Raw genomic sequence first — 22,479 nt, 5'->3', positions numbered from 1 at the left:
AAGAGAATAGACTTGAAAACATATTTTAGAAGAGTAGAGGAGTTGGTTCATCCTTAAACCAGTTCCATTACCAGCAGCAGGCCTTGACCATTCCTTTGAAAGAAGACACAAATCAACTCTTGCATAACATGATGGCCTTGATGAAAGAAGAAAGGACTTCTAATGCCAATCAGTTCAACTTGGCTTCTTTGATTCAAGAAGACTCCTAAAAAAATGATGCCAGATTTAGTGCCTTAGAGAAAAGGATAGAGTATTGGGAGATAAAGGTTGAGAACATCGATTCATATGTAACTCAACTATCCAATAACATGAGTGAGCAGTAAGCTAGGAGCAGCGGCAGTATTCCCTCCAACACTGTTATAAAACCTAAGGGTTTGAATGCTATCACTCTTCAAAGTGGGAAGCAAGTAAAGTTTAATGAAGAGGAGGATGAGGCTGTTGATGAGGAGATAACTTGTGATGAGCTGCCATCATCACCTACAAAGGTCAAGAATTAAGGAGATGAAATTGCAGTGGAAGGAGCCTACCATCAAGCATGATGGCAAAGGGAGTACAAAGGAAGCTGAACCAAGCAAGCATGGAGCCTTGAGCAGGGAAGGTAAGGAGGTAAATATCAATGAACTACCTTTTCCTCATTCTTACTTAAAAAATGTAAAAATGGGCAATGAAAGGCAAGATTATGAGTTGCGTGAGACTTCTAGGAAGGTAAAAGTGAACATACCCTTGCTTGACCTGATTAAAAAGATTCTTAACTATGCCAAAGTTCTAAAAGAGCTGTGTACACAAAAGAGGAGATTTAAACCTAATGAGAGAGTCCAATTGCCCTCTAATGTGTCTGTCTTGTTTAAACCCCAAATCCTAGTAAAATACGAAGACCTTGGATCTTTCACCATCCCTTGTACTATAGGAAAAGTCACTATAGGGGGAGCTTTAATAGACCTAAGAGCAACCATTAATGTCATGCCTAAGTCTGTTTACACTTCACCAGGAGTCAAGACTCTTAAGTCTACTACCGTTATACTCCAACTAGCTGATAGGACTATTAGGTACCTTGAGGGCATTATTGAGGATATTTTGGTCAAAGTTAAGGATTTGGTTTTTCCTGCTAATTTCTATGTGCTTAACATGTCTTCTGAGCTTGTAAATGACACCACACTAATCCTTGGTCGACCTTTCTTAAGGACTACTAATACCATGGTTAGTATGAAAAAAGGCACCATTACAATAGAAGTAGGTGATAATAAGGTTTCTTTTAACATGTATGAAGCAATAAAACATCCTTATGAGGACTATTCACTTTTGGGTGTTAACATGATAGACATTGTTGTTGAGCATGCTTGCTTTGAAATTAAATTGCAAAATGATTATTTTTATTCTGACCTTTACTCTACTAATTCTACTGATGAGGATGAATCTGTTTCTTCTTTTTCATCTCTTTACTCCTCTCTTTCTACTTTTTCATGTGGTGGTGACGTGACATGCCTTAACTGTACTGTAGTTAATTGCATGCTTTTCATCCCACATACATTCTCTGTATTATCTACTGATTCAAATTTGAATTGTGATTCTTCTATTATCAATGATGATTCCCTTGGGGAAAGGTTTTCTGTTGATATTTCAAATTGCCCTAGCATTGTGGAAGCTAATACTACAGTGGAGAATGATGAAACTCAATGCTTAGTTGAAGATAACAAAGATGGTATATAGAAGAATCTCTCTAAGGCGGTTGCTACTGTAGATCAACTTGAAGTTGGTTCAATGCTTGGAGAGGAGGGCGAATGCAAAGCTGATCAAATTCAACAAGGGCTATCATTGGTTGAAGGAAAGGGGATTAATCTGTTCTCTCTGAAACTTCATAAACTGAATCCTTCTGTTGTGCAACCACCCATACTAGATTTGAAACCCTTACCCCCTAATTTGAAATATGCTTTCCTTGAGTTTAATGAGCAATTGCCTGTTATCATTTATAACTCATTGTCTGAGGGTGAGAAAGAGAGACTTTTATCTATTTTAAGGGAGCATAAGAGGGCAATAGCGTGGACCTTAGTAGACATTCCTGGAATTAGTCTAGCTATTTGTACATAGAGGATTCTCCTTAGTGAGGGATCAAAACTAGTGAGGCAACCCCAGGGACAATTGAACCCTTTTATCCTTGATGTAGTTAAGAAGGAGATTACTGAGCTTTGGAGCACAAGGATTATTTATCCCATTTTTGATAGTAAGTGGGTCAGTCCGGTACACGTAGTACCCAAAAAGAGTGAGATGACAGTGGTTAAAAATGAACAGGATGAGTTTATCCCTACAAGGGTGCAAAATTCATGGCGTGTGTACATAGACTATAGAAAACTTAATGATACCACACGAAAAGATCACTTCCCTATCCCTTTCATAGATCTAATGTTAGAGAGGCTTGCTGGCAAATCACATTACTGCTTTCTAGATGGTTTTTCATGTTATTTTCAGGTCCCTTGATTGAACCTAATTATTCTATGTTATTTCATATCATTTTAAGGGCATTTATCATAGATTTTGGCTCCTTTTGCTAATAATTGTGCTTAATTTGGATTAAGAGTCCTTACTTTGAGTTAGTGTCTTTTTAAGGGTAAAATTATCATAATTGGTTATTAATTGTATTCAATTGATTTCTAGGACAATTGATGCTTCAAATTACTGCTTTTTATTGTAGGATACTTGAGAATTAGAGCCAAGATTGAAGACCAAAGCATTACACAACATAAGAAGTCAAAATATTGAGTTTGGAATAGTTGTTTGCGGCCAAGAAAATGCTATGCTGTGGCAAAAAGTCTAAAAATGTGCATCAATGACTATTCTAGAATAGTTCACCGAGGCAAACTTTTGAGTTTCTTGTGGCAAGCTCTAAAAATCTCACTAAACTTTGTTTCTGAAATAGTTCGCCGCGGCAAACTTTTGCGTTCGTCGTGGTAAACTCTCTTGTATTAGTAACGTCAGATTTGGATCCAGAATGCAAAAATAGACCCTCTACTCATATGATTCGACCCAGATTGACTTCTAAAACTCTTAGAAACCCCATTTTCGACCTAACACTCCATTCTATCATCTATAACACCTCTATTCTCTCATCTTCTTGCCTCTCCACCTCCATCTTCTTCCCATCCATTTCCTTCACCTTTCCTTCACTCCGTCTCATTTCCTTCCACTCTCAGCTGTCATGGCTGACAGATTCACCTCAGTTGAAGCTTTTCTTGAAGCTATGGAGGGTTGGGGTTCATCAACTCTTGAAGAAGGGTGGGGTGACATGAGTTTTCAGATTTCAAAGGGGAGTTTAGTTTTAGTTTTTAATTTTTAGCTATGATTTATGGCTTTCAAGGTCTAAGAGTTGTAAATTCTTAGTTGGAAACTTGGAATTGTTACTGTCATCATTGGTTAACGATTTACATTTGTAGTTTGGATTGATTAATGTTGAATTCTCTGCTTCAATATATGTAGTCACATATATGTTTCTTTGTAACTCTCCTGATTCTCTCTTATCTTGTATGGTCATGTTTCGATATTGAGTTAATTTTGGAAATGAACCAATTGCATGATCGTCCTTAAATTGCACGTTAGGGGAGCTTAACAATGTTTTCATTAATGAAGTTCATTGATTTAAACATTGGACTCAATGAGTTATTGAGGTTGTTATTAAAAAAACCTAATAGGTTTGTGAAACTCCCAATATCTTAAGTGAACTATGATTGCCATCAAAACCATTCTCAAGAGATTTCCTATCATTCATTTCCATTCCATCATCATTATCCAAAAATACCAAAAATATAGTAGCTTAGGTTTGTTTTTATTGCATTTAGTTTAGTCACTATTCATTTAAATCTTAAAAACCAAACCCCCTTTTATTACATTGCATGGCATTTAGACTAGCTTAGGTAATTAATAAAGGCTCCCAAAAGTGAAAAGACCTAAGTTTGCACTATACTGTATAACTTGGATTTATTTTTGATTGAGAACCCCAAGGCAAACAACAAAGGTCCTCATCAAATGGCGTCATTGCTGGGGAGCCATTAAGTGGTTCCCTAGGCTAGTTAATTGTCAACTTTGGTTGATTAGGGTTTTGTGAGCCTCTTAGGTTACATTTTTGCATTGTGCATAATAGGTTTTACATTGTATAAAAATTTTGAGATATACAAACAAAGATCCTAATTTTGATTTGCTTTTTGCATGTAGTTTCATACATTTCATAACATCTTTTGCATTTTAGAGGCTTTGCATAGTGTTGGTGCCTTTTAATTTCATTCTTCCTCTCTTTCTGTTGCATTTTTACTGATTTTTCTAGTATTCGGGAACTGTTTGCCACGGCCAACTTTGTGTTTCACTGCAGCGTAACCTATAGTTCCGGATCCTATTTTTGCCTCTAGACACATTCGTCGCAGCAAAATCTTACCCTTTGCCGTGGCGAAAGGCCCCCTGTTTAAAAAAAAAATCTGTTTAAACTTCTTACCTTGTTTCTTTTACTTTTTAGGTTAGGCTTTAAAACTCCTTGTAAATTGATTATTTTGCTTTCTTATGGCTTGGTTTAATAATAATTTAGGTCCATCTTATCACCCTTCCTCTTTTGTAGATGATAGCTCTATAATGGGTGATGATTTCTCTCCAGAATTTAATGCCATACAACAAGAATTGGATCTTCTTCGGGCACACATGGATCATAGAGAACATGGTAGGACCTAACAAAGATATAATACCCCCTACCCTAACCATAAACATGGTGTTGCCATCTGCCAGTGAAGCTCGAGCATAAGGCCTATTGGGCAGTCAAGCAATGCAACATGAATATAGTCTTCTGGAATGGAGAGGAAGTTACAAATACAAGAGTTGGAGGAGCTTAGACTAGAAGCTTATAAAAACTCCAGACTCTAAAAGCAGAAAACAAAGTCCATGAATGATTGGGGAATCTTGCAGAAGCACTTTAAAGAGGGCGACCAAGTACTGTTGTATAAGGCCCAGTTCACTTTCAAGCAAGGGAAAGTCAACGCCCGATAGGACGGGCCCTACACAGTCACAAGGGTGCACAACTTTGGCAGGGTTAAGCTTTTGCGTGAGGAGACTGGAGCCAGATTCAAAGTAAACAGCCATCTATTAAAGCTCTACTATGAGAATCAAAAGCCTCCTCAACTCCCAGGTTGTTTCTTTCCTTCACTCATTTACTTACTTTTGCACTATTATTGCTCGTGATATATTCTGTGCATTGGTATGCTGAATGAGTGTGGGGGAGAAATACTTTAGTAGTTTGGTTTTAATGTAGTTAGTAATTGTTCTATTCAATAAGATTCCCTTTTTTATTCTAATCCTTGCTTTTTCTCCTTATGTGCTTAACTATATAGTGCTACAAAGTGATACATTATCTGATTTTAATTGCTAAAGAAAGTTTGCCACTCTGAATTATGTGTTGTGTTGCCTTGTCTTGAGCTTATCGGGCACCATTTGATCTCATATTGTGTACATGAAAGTTTCTAGAGTATCCAGCTACCTCCTTTGTTTTATTTTTGCTGTGTTTGTTCTGCTTAATTTGGGTGTCTGGCTACTTTCACAGTGGCGAACTCTAACCTTCACTGTGGCGAAGTTGCCCAGGTTATGTATGTTTGCTCTTGAGATACTTTTACCACAGCTAACATTTGGTTTTGTCGTGGTGAAGCTTGCCCAGTTTCAGTGTGTTGCTCTCGGGACACTTTCACCTTGGTGAAGTTTTGGTTTCACTGCGGCTATGTCCTAGAGCTGTGGTTGTGTACCTCTCAGGACACTTTCACTATGGTGAACTTCTAGCTTCACTGCGGCAAGGTCCCCTTTCCTTCCTCTCTTAACCTCTCTGGATGGTTTCGCTGCGGTGAATGTGATATTTCACCGCGACGAAACGCTTAATTATGTGTAGAGCGGTTGCCCTTTTACCCTATTTCTCTATGTCCTTTTACTGTTTTACCCTCCATAGCTGCCTACCCATTTAATTTTTTTAACTCCATTTTTGTCTTTTCACTTCCCCACCACCTTTAACCTCTCCAACCCTCCCCATCCGTTACATTTCCTTTGAAGCCATCGGCCTTCCCTTTCCCTTCTCCACACTCTCATATTTTCATTCTTCTCCTTCCTCCTTCTTCTCCCCACATTCAGCCGCAGCCCCCCCTCATCTCTCTAGACTCATACTTCTTTCTCTAACCTACTGTGTTCCTCTATTGCCATTCCTCTTCTTTGCTTGCTTCCTCCATTCCTATGCAAGGATCCTCCCCCTTTTGATGTAAGTTTTCTTCTTCTTCTCCTTCCTTTTGTTCTTTCTTTTTTCTATCTTTTCTATTGTGTTTAGCATTTATTTGTCTCTTTGTTTAGTTTTTTTTTTTTAGTTTGTTGATTGGGTTGGGTTGTTTAGTTTCAGTTTTTAGTTCCATAGCACTTAGGCTATCTAATAATTCATAGTGCATTTTGTTTTTCTGTGATTCTTTTGTTCAAATGTGAAAGCTTTTGGTAAATTGAAAACCTATAAATCATTGGATAGCCATTTGCTACTGCCTAGGTCGTTAATTTTGGTTTTTCTGGGGTATTTCTAGTTGCTGTCTATTTTTTTGTGTTTGTTTAGTGTGTTTTGTGTGTTGTATACAGAAAGATGCCTCATACTAAAAACCTGTACCTATGTCTGAATCTGATTCTAGGGATGAGTACACCTTCGAAGAGCTGTATGAAAAGATTGACCAAAGACCTCTTCTGAAAGAGTGACCTTCCCTTTAGACCCCCCAGACAACCCTTTTGTCTGCCAACTCCGAGCATCCCAATTGATTGGTTTGGTCCAACAGCGTTCTATGGGCAATGACGCCTTTATTTACCATTTCTACACCTATGCCAGATTTTATAGTGCCATGATTATTGATTTGTGCAATGTCCCTGTCCACCGTTCCTTTACTAACGATAACATCTGCTATTATTACTGCCTTTCTCCTTGTCACCATTGCCGTTATGCAAATATAAACATAACTATCCCTATGACGCTGTTGTCCAAACCCTTTGTCATGAAAGTGCCACTTATCATCGACCCCGTACTATAGAACAATACCTAAAGCGGTCTGAATTCCAACTTGAGGCTCGTCCTTGGCTATGCTTAGTCTACAACAACATCGTACCTACCACCCACCTAGCCAACGTCCCTTAGCGCCAAGCCTTATACATCTATCTTTTCATGATTGGCCAATCATTAGACTTAGCCGACACTATTTACTCAGCTCTCCATGATGCCATCAACACCTCAAAACTCACTAATAGCATCCTTTTCCCACACCTCATCACTAACCTTTTTCGTGCTGCCAATGTCCCTGAGTATAACAATGATAGCTACTTCGAGCCAGCCCCCTTTTTCTGATATGACTGCCTTAAACAACCCATTATTTGCCCATCTTGTAACATCCCAAATTTTGGCTTATAGATACAAGTAATAGCATAAGGAAAGGATGATTACTAAGTCCAACGAAATCCTGGAGATCTCTCGGAAGGAAAAAGAGATTTTTCAAGGGCAAATATGTAAAACAATAGTGTTCAAGGACTAAAGAATGAGGAACTGGAAACAGCTAAGGGCTAGAGGTTATGCCAGAAACTTGTAAGAGATGGTTCCGGAGGTTAGGCCTAAGGAAGGACCAAATTGCAAAGAAAAGATTCCTAGGCCAAGTAGGAACCTAATTGTAAATAATAAAAGTTCTGGTCAGCCAATGCTTAGAGTTGGCAAAAAGGGCCCAAATGATTTAGAAAAATGGGAATTGGATCCAAGAGCCGATATAAGGCCAGAAATGATGGAAATGCCCTGAAGTCATTCTAGGGTTTTCAGCAATTTGAGATAGTAACTTAAATTGAATTATTTAAGGTATGAGATGGCCTCAAATAATCAGGAAAAACTGGAAATAGTAGTTAAGGAATTTATACAGATTGTAAAATTAATTCTGTCCCTAGAAACTGACAAGGTTAGCTTTAATTAAATTTAAAGCCTATTTATACCATATCCGGGGAAAGTCAAAATAGCTGTCTAGAGTTTGACTCTTGACCCGAGAAAAATTAGAGGAATTTCCCGTGATGAAAGGGAAAGAATGAAACCTAGAGACAGATCAATGGAGTTACAAGCCGATAGAAAGAATTTAGAGAAGGTAACCCCGATTAAGTATTATTTAATAATATTTCTGGGAAAAGGAGAAAGAAAATATCTAAGCACCATTATGATGGCACTGAGTCAGCATGCTGAGTCACCAAATGCAGTCATGACACTTATGAGTCATCATGCTGAGTCACCAAATGCAATCATGACACCTACAAGTCATCATGCTGAGTCAGCAGAAGATATTTATGGACGACATAAAAATCAGAACGCAGTACAGGAATTTTTGATAGTCCTTTGTTTACCCGTTATAGTGAAATCTCTACTGCTTGACTCGGTAAGGTTAAGTAGCCTATCAATAGAGCTAATTATTTTTATCTATGCTCCTCTAAGATGGTGCCATATATGTACTTAATTAAGATGAGAAAATGGTGCCAGAACATGTCATAGTGGTACGGGATAAGTCAGGACTCAAAAAAGTACCCTATACGGTGCAGAATGGCAAAATTGGTAGAGGAATGTTTAAGGGCTATATTTTATACGAATTTTATATTAATTTCCTCCCTATTTTAATGCCAAAATGATGAAGGAATATGGAAGAGACAAGTGTACGGTTAGATGGGAAAGGCAGGTATTATGTGTACAGTTAGATGCAAGACACGTGTACGATCAGATGCCAGACACGTGTGCAGTTGGATTAAAGACATGTGGCTTGATGATGTAAGCATGACATCATCAAGATGAGGTAAGCATGATATCATAGGACACATGTCATCACAAGATAAAAAGAGAAAATGGATGGTCCAGATCAAGCCACATATTTTTAAGATCAACGGCCGAGATTCGGTCTTGTTTTCTATAAATACCCCTCCCCACTCCTTCATTTTGTCCAAGCATAAGGAACCCATGGGGAAGTTCTTGAAAAATGGTTTCCAGAGAGAGAAAGAAGAGGGAGAAAGAAAGGCCAAGTGATCCTAAGCCAGATCAAGCTCTAAAACAAGGTATGCGTGCCGTTTTTGATGTAGTTTCTACCTCCCTTGTTATTTTTGAGCTGGTGGTTGGTTTGATTGGATTTTTTATGATTGAAATCCTATGGGGAGGTGCTGTACAAAATTTATTGGAATAGGTGAAGATGATATGGATGTTAGAAACATGTTTAAAGGCTTGGAAACAACAAGAATCAAGTGGTTCTGTGTTGATTTTGCAAGAAATCCAACTTTCCCTTAGTTTGTGATTCTGTTTAACCTTGACTTTTCTGAGTGGTTAGAATTGGATTTTGATTGTTTTGAGCTTAAAAATAGATTCTACATACAAAATTATGTGGGGATAGTATGTGGAAATAATTTTAGGAAGGTTGGAATTGAAACTCAAAAGTTAGAGTTCAGGTATGTTCAAGTAAAGACAAGTAGATGACTTGATTCTAATAATTGTTTTTGCATAATGTATTGATGTGTTTAGGACCTTTGAACATCCAAGAGGATGTTTAATGGTGTTGACCAAAAATCCATAGGGTTGGAAAAACAAGGGAATCAAAGGGAAAGCAAGAGGAATGCTATGTTACAAGATAGTAAACTTACCTATATTATGTACTTGATATGTATGTTTGCATGATGTGGTTGTGTTGCATGATGTGACTAAGCTATGATGAGATGTTTGCAAATTATGTTTTCAAGTTTATGTTATGTTTTGCCTTGGCAATATGTGATGAAAGTATGAAATGTTTTAGCTTACTTTCCATGGCAATATGTGATGAAAGTATGAAATGTTTTAGCTTACTTTCCATGGCATTCATGTGTTAATGTTATAACATGTCATGCATGTGCATTATGTCTTGCATGCTAATGGGTCCTGAATCTCACCCCTCCCTAACCAACCATTTAGGTCAATCAATGGTGGGCAATAATGGCATGAGAGGCAAGGAGAAGAAAGTGGAGAATTATTGATGTTAATGAATGATGTTGTTATTCAATGTATAATTCTCCTATTTTGTAATCTATGTTATGGATGCCAATGATGCCATGTATTTAATTACAATATTTATGGGATGAATAGAAATGTATGAGGATGATTGGGAAAGTGTAAACCCAATTTATGTATGCCAAAGAAATAGAAAGAATTAAAGTAAAAAGAGGTTAAGGGATAAAACGTAGGTCATAGAGCAGTGAGTTTGTAGCTCCAGTTTGACCTACCAAATGAATGAGTTAAGCTAGGAAATTTGATAGAACTATAGTACACATCCCAAGCTTTAAAATGAGAGCTAGATCACCTTAATTGGATGTATATACAAGGAGATATGAATTTTCAAAGTTAAGTACAGAATCTGGGAGTTCTAGAATTTACCAAATGAACATTAATTTTATTGATTAAACTCTACAAATTGGTCATGGATAAGTCCAATTTGATATTTTTCCCTTAAAGAGAATTGAAGGAAATTTTTGTAAAATTTTAGAACATCTCAATATGATTTTTATGGAATTAGTTATGATTTTTCAAAATTGGACTTGAAATCTAAATTTAAACAATGAATAGTAATCCGAGTAGTTAGGTTGAAATTTTTAAATCCACGAGCTTGTGTCATGACCTACTTGAACCATAACGCTTACTAATATGCACTTTGAGAGGTTAAAGGTAGGATGTTTCACAACTCCTCCTATCCAACCTGTCTATGATGTTGGAGCAACTCCTGCAGTTGATGTACCAGCCTAGGAGGGCTAAGAAGGCTAAGAAGGCCAGGAAGGTCAGAAAGCCCCTGAACCTGTTACTTTGGACACGGTTGGCGATATTAATGAGCTGATCAAGCATGTATACCAGTTATGCATCATACTCCTCTAAGAAATGAAAAGACAGAAGGATCGTGATGCTCTCTATGATCAAGACCAGCATTACTACCGTCGTGTGGATGCTTTGATTACGGACTACTTGAACTTCCTCCTACCCCTCAAGGAAGATAACCCTTAGAGTAGAGCCGGGCCATTTGGAGCAGGCACTTCTAGTGCAGGACTATCTGGGTCTGGGGCGGATGACCCTGCGATGCAACAGTAGTTCTTTTGTGTTTGCTTTGTTTGTTGTTTTTATTTTGTTCCTGTACATTAGAGTTGCTGGATACTTTTTAAGCTTTTTAGTGTTTTTGTTACTTTGCACTTCCCTTGTTGGATACTGGTTTAACTGCTTGGCTACTAATGGCCTTCTTACTTTGCTGTTACCTTTACACTTATATTGATCCCTTGCTCTATTTTCCCTTATCCTCTTTGATTCCCTGCACTCCATCACTTTTCTCCCTCCTCTTTGTGAATTTGATGTGTTGTGCTTCAATTTTAAATTGAACTTCACAACTTCTGGTTCACCTGTTAATTGGTTTGCATATACTGGTTTAAACATTGAGGACAATATTGTGTTTAAGTATGGAGGAGGGGTTTCCATTTTGAATTTCAGCAAATGTTTCTTTATGCATCCATTTTGGCCCCCGATGTGCTTTAGATCTGATCAATTGTATGTATTGTTGACCTTATTGGACTAAGTTTCCAGGTAATTTCCAAGGAAATTTGAAATTGCATTGTATTTTACCATTTTTTCTCAACACTGTCTACTTTCACTGTAGTAAACTTTTAGTTTTGCTACAGCGATCTACCCTATCTTTCAGCATTCCACTTCTCGGCCATACTTCACCATAACCAACTTATGGTTTCGCCACGGCGAAGCATGCTTGTTGCCAGGTCTTCCCTCTTGGCCACATTTCACCGTAGCACACTTCTTCTTTCGCTGTGGTGAGGGCCCCTAAAAAAAAAAGCTTTGTAAATTCTCTATTTTTCTTTTTCCCCATCAGCAATTCTTCCAGTTTAGATTCTTTATACTCCTTTATTTTTAAAAATTATTGGAAGATTCAAATTCTACTTGTGCTTTTAGAAAACTATCATGCTTCTAAATGATGGTTGAATTTAGCTAAATCATTCCCCACTGTTTTTGCAAAGAGTAAACGAGGTTATGCTTTAAAAATAGGATTATGCGTTTTTAAACCTTGAGATTGATTAATCGAGATACTAGCCTTGTTGGAAGGATCTTTGGGCCTGAATTGGTTAAATTGTGTGAATCTGTTTAATTTCATATTTCTCTAGAACTTGTTTTAATTCTTAATCAAAGCTTGATGGATTGATATATTGCAAACATGACAGAGGCATTCATCTCCAAACCCTTAGTACCCAAACACTTTATCATTGCCAACCCTTTTGGACCATCGCTTTGAGTACATGCATACAAATAAAATATAAATACGTTATTGTATTTTCAGCTCTAGTTTCTTGTTAAAAAAATACAAAAATGCAAAATACAAAAATACAAAAAAGGGGCAAAGAAATAGAAGAAATGCCAAAGAAAAAAAACAAACAGTAATAAATATAAAAAAAGAAAAAGGATTTAGTATCTTGAAAAAATTTTAATGCTTTCTTCAGAAACTTTTACACTTGTTTCTTTGAGAGAATAATTGTTATGCTTTTTACTCAAAATTTTTCCTTTCTTCTATTATATTCCATCCAGTCTACTTAGCCTTCACCAACCATTACAAACCCTAAAAGTCCTTTTGATTTGCAATTTATGGTTCTTGTAGTGGAGAGGTAGAATTATCACAAGTTTATGGTAGAGATTGGACTAAGCAAATTTAGAGTAAAATAATCCCAAGACAGGTGAGTTGAGAGCTAAATGCTAACCCTGGAGATACATCTCTTTTGCTCAATCTTTTGGATTAAGTACGTATAGTGCTTATTCTCTTAGTGTGTTTTCATTTTTCCATTGTTGATCTTTGTGGGGGTGTCTTTACTAATTTCCTACTCTCATCTTTAAGCATGTTGGTATTTCTCATTGCACTTGTACCTTTTTGAATTATTTTTGTGGGCTTTGTCCAGTAGTATAAAGGTCTAAGTGTGGGGGAATTTGATTGAGCTCGAATTATTTATAATATTTGATGGTATTTTCTAGGTTTTTGTTACACTTTCTGGCTTATTTAATGATATTTGTGCTCAATTGAGATTGAGAGTCTTTACTTTAAATTAGTGTTGTTTGAGGGTACAATTGTCATATTTATTCATTAATTGCATTCAATTAATTTTTGGGACAATCAATACCTCAAACCACTGCTTTTTATTTCAGGGCACTCAAGAAGTAGAGCCAAGAGTGAAGACTAAGGAAGTACAGCACATAAGAGGCAACATTAACATCTCTACTAGGTTTTGCCGTGGAAAACTCATACCTTTTGATTTCACAACTTTCTCTTGACCTTAGAGGTTGAATCAAAATTTTTATCCAAGGATTGCACTATAGGGTGCAACCTTGGGTCGTTTTACTTAAATGGAGCCTTAATGAAATGGACCTAAGCTAACTTAAATATCATGCAATGCAAATTGGAACATAAATACAGGGTTTTGGTTTTCTCGAAAACATTAAGTGAATTGAACTGAATGATAAACAAAATATTTTTGGATTTTAGGGAAATGAGTAATGAATGCTGGTAAAACAGATAACCAAACAATGATGAAGATCCTTTTGAAAGTGTGCTTAGGCTATCATAGTTCAAAATCAATTGATATGAGAGTAGAAATCACTAAGTTTCAAAATGATAAACCTTAAAGTGCTCTTTAAGTCCATAATCTTAATAAATGAACTCCATTTATCAAGAACCTATGAAGTGCTCTTAGTGTGTGTAGAAAGATTGATTAATGTAACAAGTCAAATGTAATCAAAATCGACTCAATATCAAGACAAAATCGTGTAAGAGTAGAGAGAATGAAAAGATCACAACTGACATACATGAAACTTCATATATTTAAACTCAAGGTTCTACAATAACAAATCCACTACACAAATGAATATCCAAAGCTAATTACAACTATAATCAAGTAGTTCAACTACAAATTACAAATCCTAAACCTAAAAATTCATAAATTCATAGCTAAACCGGATTAAACTACTCCCCTTCTTAGCTCATTGAACTCCAGCCATTGCTACACCTTTAAGAGGGAGAAAACCCCTACCCACACATAGAAATCTGAAGCATCTGAACTAGAAATGAATCTGAGCTTCCCATAGTGGAGGTTTAACAATGGAAAATGGAAGAAATTAGGGTTAGATGAGAGAAAGATGAGAGAGAACAGATATGGAGGTTGTGGTAGGAGTGTATGATGTCACTTACACTGAAATAGGGTTTCTAAACCGGTAGTGAGGTGTAATGGGTCAGTTTGTGAGAGTGGATAGGTAAATTTTCGAAAAATGGTTCAGGTTTGGGTTTCTGATTTGAGGAGTTCACCACGGTAAAGGTATGGTTTTACCACGGCGAACCATGGCTAAGAGATCTTTTGCTTGATGATGTGTCTTCACTGCGATGAAGTCACTTTGTGGCCGCGGTGAACCTTCCCAGAGGAATCTTCAAGTGGAAAATCCTTGCTTCACCACAGCAAAACCTGGCAGAGGTGTTGTTGTGTCTCGTGTGCTGCACTTCCTTAGTCTTCACTCTTGGCTATCCTTCTTCAGTGTCCTGAAATAAAAAGCAATGGTTTGAGGTATTGATTGTCCCAAAAATTAATTGAATGCAATTAATGAATAAATATGACAATTGTACCCTCAAACAACACTAATTTAAAGTAAAGACTCTCAATCTCAATTTAGCACAAATATCATTAAAATGAGGCAAAAAGTGTAACAAAAACCTAAAAAATGCCATCAAATAATATAAACAATTTGTGCTCAATCAAATTCCCCCATACTTAGACTTTTATGCTCCTGGACAAAGCCCAAAAATAATTCAAAAAAATACCAGTGCAATGAGAAATACTAGTATGCTTAAAGATGAGAGTAGAAAATTAGAAAGAAATTCCCACAGAGATTAACAACGATAAAACAAAGATATGCTAAGAAAGTAAACAGTATGGGTATTTAAGCCAAAAGATTGAGTAAAAGAGATTTATCTCAAGGGTATGTGTCTAGCTCTCAACTTACTTGTCTTGGGATTATTTCACTTTAAATCTCTTTAGTCCAATCTCTACCATAAGCTTGTAATAATTCTACCTCTCCACCACAAGAACCACAAATTGCAAATCAAGAGGACTTTAGGGTTTGTAATGGTTGGTGAAGGTCAAGTGAAATGGATGAATAAAAGAGAAAGAAGGATTGAGTACGAGCATTGCAATTATTCTATTCCTGAAACAAACATAAAGGGTTCCTGAAGAAAGGAGTTAAAGTTTTTCAAGATACTAACTCCCCTTTTCTTTTCTTTTCTTTTCTCTTCTTTTTTTTTTTAATATATATTATTTATTTATTTATTTTTATATCACTATTTATTTTATTTCTTTCGTTAGCTTTTCTCAAACATCTTTTTCTTTTTAAAGATAAAACCAAAGCTAAAATAAAATAAAATATTTACATTTTATTTGTATGCATGCACTCAAAATGAAGGTCCAAAGGGGTTGGCAATGGTAAAGTGTTTGGGTAATAAAGGTTTGGAAATGAATGCCTCTGTTATGTTCACAATATGTTGATTCATCAATCTTCGATTAAGAATTAAAACAAGCTCTAGAGAAATATGAAACTAAATAGATTCACACAATTTAACAAATCCAGGCCTAAATATCCTTGCAACAAAGCTGGTACCTTAATTAATCAATCTCAAGGTTTAAAAATGCATAATCCTATTTTCAAAGTGTAATCTCGTTTACTCTTTGTCAAAAATAGTGGGGAATGACTAGTCTAAGTTCAACCATCATTTAAAAGCATGGATAGTTTTCTAAAAGCACAAGTGTAATTTGAATTTTCCAATAATTTTTTAAAAATGCAAGAGTATTAAGAATCTAAACCAGAAGAATTGCTAAAGAGAGAAAAATGAAATTGCAAAGCATTTAGGGTTTTTTTATTATATATATACCTTTTTTTTATCTAGGGCCTTCGCCACAGCGAAGGAAAAAGTGTGCTGCGGCGAACATTGGCCGAGAGGAAAAACCTAGCAATAGGCCTGCTTTGCCATGGTGAAACCATAAGTTGGCCGTGGCTAAGTATGGCCAAGAAGTGAAATGGATGAGAAAGAAGCACTTCGCTGTGGTAGAACTAAAAGTTTGCCACGGTGAAGGTTGGCAGAAAAACAAAATGCAATGCAATTTTCAAACTTCCCTGGAAATTAACTTCAAAAAATTCAAAAATGCACACAATTGATTAGTTCTAAAGCACTTAAGAAGTCAAAATAGATGCATGATGAAGCATTTGCTGAAATCCAAAATGGAGATCCCTCCTCCCTACTTAAACACAACATTGTCCTTAATGTTTAAACCAGTACATGCAAATAAATCAATGAGTGAAATGAAAGTTGTGAATTCCAATTTTAAATTGAAACATAACACATCGAATTCACAAAGAGGAGGCAGAAGGGTGATAGGTAGCAGGCAAAACTGTTGGAAGATAAAGCCCAAGCCCAATAAGCTGTGTTTTATTTAGTTCTATCACTGTATTTTTAGTTTACGAGACTAATTGTGATTCTAGCCTGATTAGGATAGATTATGATAGATTCTTTTTATCATTTAGTCATTTATCTTTCACCCTAGCCTAGCTTTATATATTTTGTACCTCTCTTCTTCGGTAATTGATCAATAAAATAGAATTATTCTCGTCTTCTTCCTCATGGTATCAGAGCAGGCGACTGAGAGAGAGGGTGAAAGTCGCAGGCTCCACCGCGACTAAGACTGACCAGCGAGAGAGTGAAAGTCGCCACTTTCAGCGTGACTAAGAACGGCGTTACTAGTCGCATGGTATCGTACTTCTAATTGAGTGATTTGTCGCACCGAAGACAACAAATACGACCGGCCTGATTTGTCACACTGCAATCTGGTGAACCCGACGTAAACAGGGAGTCGAAAGATAGAGTCTAGAGAGTTCCTGCCTCTGTTTGGTACAATGAGGCGTTCACCTTCAGCATTAACGGCAGGTACTATACCGTCCCCTTCTTCTTCTACGATAGTTTCATCTATGTCGGGTCCCTCTTTTTCTCCTTCAACGGGAATAGAATCCGGAACGGTCACAGAAACACAGCAGATGCTAATCTCTCACAAGTTGAACGGAAGTAATTATTTACAATGGTCTCAAAGCGTCCTTATGTACCTACGAGGCAAAAGAAAGGAAAAATATATAACTAGGGAGGCTCCACAACCAAGTCCAGATGACTCAAAGTATGATACTTGGTTTGCTAAAAACAATCTAGTGACGACCTGGTTATGTAATTCCATGGCGACAGACATTAGCGAAGGCTATTTACTTGCTAAGATAGCAAAGGAAATATGGGATGCTGCAAAAAGAACATATTCTGCTATGGAGAACACTACTGCTTTGTTTCAAATCAAAAAATTACAAAGAGAGATGAAACAAGGAAACATGACCGCGACACAATATTATACTGCTCTCACACAATTATGGCAGCAGTTGGACATGTTTGAAGTCCATGAATGGAAGTGTAGCAGTGATGCCCAATTATTTAGGGAACTGGTTGAAAAAGAAAGAACCTATGAGTTCTTACTCGGTCTCATTGATATGTTTGATGATGTGAGAGGAAGAATCATGGGAATGAAACCGCTGCCATCACTATTTGAAACTTTCAACATGGTTAGGTGTGAAGAAAGTAGAAAGCAACTTAGCCAGAGTATATCTGCACCCTCTGAGAGTTCGGCGTTGATAGTACAGGGCAACAATGGACCAGAACAGAGAGGAAAGAAGAACTCCAAAGGGTGGTGTGATCATTGCAACAAAAATGTTCACACTAGGGACATATGCTGGAAACTACATGGCAAGCCAGCAAATCTAAAACAAAAACGAAGACCAGAGAGTAGGGGTTATGTTGCTGCGACTAGCGAGAATGAGGAGAATGGGGAAACTCTTAGCCGAGAAGAGCTACAAGTGCTTAAACGAATCCTAGAGAAACACAATAACTCAACCACCAACCCCAAAGCAAATTTGATAAAGTCAGGTAATTCCATTATAGCCTTAAATGCCATGGTAACCTGTGATAACACTTGGATTGTTGACTCTGGAGCTACAGATCATATGACGGGTAACAAAGTTCTGTTCAAAATTCTAAAGTATTGTCGTGATGAGAATCTTAAGGTGAAAGTTGCTAATGGACTTTTCTCCAAAGTATGTGGTGTTGGAAGTGTTGAGATCTCAGATAACTTAGAATTAAAGAATGTTCTATTTATCCCGGCACTTGCATGTAATTTGCTCTCAGTGAGTAAAATAACTAAAAATCATCACTGTAGAGTGCTTTTTGATGATACCAATTGCGTTTTTCAGGATTTGACAATGAGGAGGAGGATTGGTATTGCTAAAGAATGGGACGGACTCTATTATCTTGAAGGCTCTAAGATCACCAACAAACAAGTGGGCAAGGCGTTGTTTAGTTCAAATTCTTCAAATAAAGATGTATTATTATGGCACTCTAGGATAGGCCATCCCAATTTTGATTATATGAAACATTTATTTCCAGATTTATTGAATAAAAGTTCAGCTCCTTTTCTTTGTGAAACCTGCCAACTTGCAAAACAAACAAGAAATTCTTACCCCTTACAACCCTATAAACCAACAACACCCTTCACCTTGATACATAGTGATATTTGGGGACCAGCAAGAGTTAAATCGACCTCTAACGCTAGATGGTTTGTTACTTTTATTGATGACCACACTAGAGTGACTTGGGTATACCTAATGAAAGAAAAATCAGAAATTTTCAACATATTCAAAAGTTTCCACACATTTGTAAAAACCCAATTCCAAGGGACAATCAAGATACTAAGAAGTGACAATGCAAGAGAGTACCTTAGCACAAACTTGAAGGAATTCCTTGATCAGCAAGGAATCCACCATCAAACCTCATGTGCATACACCCCGCAACAAAATGGAGTAGCTGAACGAAAAAACCGACATCTTCTAGAAGTCACCCGAGCCATTATGATTGCTAGGAATGTTCTAAATCTATTTTGGGGAGAAGCTATTCTCGCATCAACCTACCTCATCAATATAATGCCCATAAAAGTACTCAACTACCAAACTCCCATTCAAAAACTCCTTGAAACCTACCTGAATTCACCTTTGGTTTCAAACATTCCCTTGAAAGCATTTGGGTGTGTAGTTTACATACATCGAGATGATGGTAACAAACTTGATTCAAGAGCTCTAAAATGCATTTTTCTCGGATACTCCCCTACCCAAAAAGGATATAAGTGTTATTGCCCTACAACAAGGAGAGTTTATGTCACTAAGAACGCCGTTTTTTCAGAAGAAGATGCCTACTATCCCAAGTTACCCATTCAGGGGGAGAATTATGACTCAGAAGAATGGCTAACTTTGGATACCCTAGTTCAAACAAGCCCATACAGCCCTGAACCAAACCAGGCCATACCAGAACCTGAAAATCTAAACCCACAAGTTTCTGAAAACCAACATTCCTCTACTCAACCCGAACCTGAAAATCCAAACCCACAAACCTCCTTTACTGAAGAAGACAATCATGTGGAAAATGATGTTGAGGTAAACACAGGGATGGACTAGAGTATAATACTGAATCAGATAATGAAGAAGAACAAGTCGACTCAGAAGAGCAGCAAAATAATAGAGTCTCTCACATTCCAAGGCATAACCAAGTCTCCAATCCGGTGTTAGATTCTGAAGAACTTGGGTGGCCAATTGCTCTCAGAAAAGGGGTAAGATCCTGTACTCAGCATCCAATCAGTAAATTTGTTTCCTATGACAGATTATCTTCTAGAATGTAGATATTTGTAGCAAACTTGTCTAGTGAAAGAGTACCCAAGACATTTCAAGAGGCTATAGGTAACTCTAATTGGAAACAGGCTATCAATGAAGAGTTGGAAGCATTGAAACAGAATGAAACATGGAAAATCACTGATTTACCCTCAGGAAAGAAGACTGTGGGATGTCGGTGGGTTTTCACCATCAAGTACAATCCAGATGGAAGCATAAACAAATATAAAGTGAGACTTGTGGCCTGAGGATATACACAAACATATGGGGTTGACTATCAAGAAACCTTTGCTCCGGTAGCAAAGCTCAACACCATTAAGGTCCTGTTATCAGTAGCAGCAAATTTAGACTAGCCACTTTATCAGTTAGATGTGAAAAATGCCTTTCTAAATGGAGATCTTAAAGAAGAAGTATATATGAAGATACCTGCCGGCCTCCAGAATTCAACAAATTGCTCAAAGGTCTGCAAACTCTAGAAATCATTATACAGACTGAAACAATCCCCTAGAGCTTAGTTCGGAAGATTCTCAACAACAATGAAGAAAATGAGATACTCACAAGGGCAATCAGATCATACGCTCTTTATAAAACATGTTGGTGATCAAATCACTATTTTAATAGTGTATGTAGACGATATTGTGATTACAGGAAACGATGAAAGTACCGTGAGAAAGTTAAAGAAATCATTGGCAGCTGAGTTCGAGATGAAAGATCTAGGATAGATGAGGTATTTCCTTAGGATGGAGATTAGTAGAACCAAACAAGGAATAAATGTTTCTCAAAGAAAGTACACACTAGATTTGTTGCAAGAAACAGGAATGCTTGGAGCTAAACCTGCAGAAACCCCTATGGAGACAAACTGCAATTTAGAATACAAGAAAGATGGTACACCGGTTGACACTAGAAGATACCAAAGGTTGGTAGGAAAGCTTATTTATCTGGCTCATACACGACCAGATATAAGTTATGCTGTGGGAGTTGTAAGCCAGTTTATGAATCAACCACAAGAACAACATATGGAAGCGGTGTACAGAATTTTGAAATATTTAAAGATAAATCCAAGAAAAGGTTTATTCTTCAAGAAAGGAGAGTCTAGAGAGATAGAAATCTACACGGATGCTGATCATGGGCGGTCCTTACAGGATAAGAGGTCCATTACTGGATACATTACTTACTTATGGGGAAATATGGTTACCTCGAGAAGCAAGAAACAACCAGTAGTTTCCAGAAGCAGTGCCGAGGCAGAACTAAGGGCACTGGCTCTTGGGGTCTGCGAAGGAATCTGGATAATTAGAGTTCTAAAAGAGCTGAGACTGATGCATATTGGGTCAATAAAACTCTGAAGTGACAGTAAATCAGCTATAGAAATGGCTCTAAATCCAGTGCACCACGATAGGACAAAACATGTTGAAATCGACAGACACTTCATAAGGGAAAAAATAGAAGGAGGTATCATTGATTTAACTCACGTTCGAACCAAGAATCAAGTGGCAGATTTATTTACTAAGCCGTTACCCAGAGACTCGTTTGAAGGACATAGGAGCAAGCTGGGATTGATCGACATCTACTCACAGCTTGAGGGGGAGTGTTGGAAGATAAAGCCCAAGCCCAATAAGCTGTGTTTCATTTAGTTCTATCACTGTATTTTTAGTCTATGAGACTAATTGTGATTCTAGCCTGATTAGTATAGATTATGATAGATTCCTTTTATCATTTAATCATTTATCTTTCTCCCTAGCCTAGCTTTATATATTTTGTACCTCTCTCCTTCAGTAATTGATCAATAAAATAGAATTATTCTCGTCTTCTTCCTCAAAAACAAAAAGGGTAAGTGAAAATAGAGTAGGGGCTCAATGTACTTGTAAAGATAACAGCAAAGTAAGAAGGCCACCAGTAGCCAAGCAATTAAACCAGCATCCATTCCAACAAGGTAAGTGTAAAGTAACAAAAACACTGAAAAGCTTAAAAAGTATCCAGCAACATTGACTCAAACAGAAATAAAAACAAGAAACAAAGCAAATAAAGAAGAACTACTGCTGCATCCCAGCGTCATCCACTCCTGATCCAGATGGTCCTACCCTAGCAGTGCCTACTCTAGATGTTTCAGCTCTGCTCTAAGGGTCATCCTCCTCGAGAGGTAGGAGGAAGTTTAACCGGTCAGCGATCAAAGCATCCGCACGATAGCGATAATGCCGGTCTCAATCATAAATGTCACATCCGGCAATAGGGTGATTAGGAATAAGAAATATTCCTAAATAATTATGGGCCAAAAATGACAAGGCGAAATAGAAGAATTTTGGTGGAAAATGATTATTATGATTTTCTATGCCAATTATGGAAATTTGACTAATTAAGTAAAATTGGTCAAAAATAATTATGGAAAAATATTTCCAAGTCTTGGAAAATTATGAAAAAAATAAGGATAATATCCTTTGAGAATTACATGGTACTATAAAATTGGTTTCATGACCAAATTAACCTTAGAGAAATTATAAAGGAATTTAAGGTTAATTTAGCCTAATTTAAGGGCTTTTATTTGGAAAATTCCAAATAAATATTTTTAAGGAGGAAAAAATTTCAAAAAAATTCCTATGATATCCCAGAGAATTATAAGA

General features: G+C 37.0%; 1 protein-coding gene across 1 annotated transcript; it reads left to right on the top strand.

Annotated features, from left to right (window-relative positions):
- The first annotated feature begins 20,604 nt into the window (after positions 1-20,604).
- LOC114757497 (uncharacterized mitochondrial protein AtMg00810-like) lies at positions 20,605-21,207 on the top strand. Its single transcript, XM_028946565.1, has 2 exons — positions 20,605-20,844; positions 21,007-21,207. Exons 1-2 carry the CDS (start codon positions 20,605-20,607, stop codon positions 21,205-21,207), a joined length of 441 nt encoding a protein of 146 aa, XP_028802398.1.
- The last annotated feature ends 1,272 nt before the right edge of the window (positions 21,208-22,479 follow it).

The sequence above is a fragment of the Neltuma alba genome, unplaced genomic scaffold, assembly GCF_004799145.2.
Source record: "Neltuma alba isolate B1F8T4 unplaced genomic scaffold, ASM479914v2 tig00010601_pilon, whole genome shotgun sequence".
In the NCBI taxonomy this organism is placed as follows: domain Eukaryota; kingdom Viridiplantae; phylum Streptophyta; class Magnoliopsida; order Fabales; family Fabaceae; genus Neltuma; species Neltuma alba.
The sequence above is the reverse complement of the archived record's forward strand: the minus strand, read 5'-3'. Positions and strand labels throughout refer to the sequence as shown.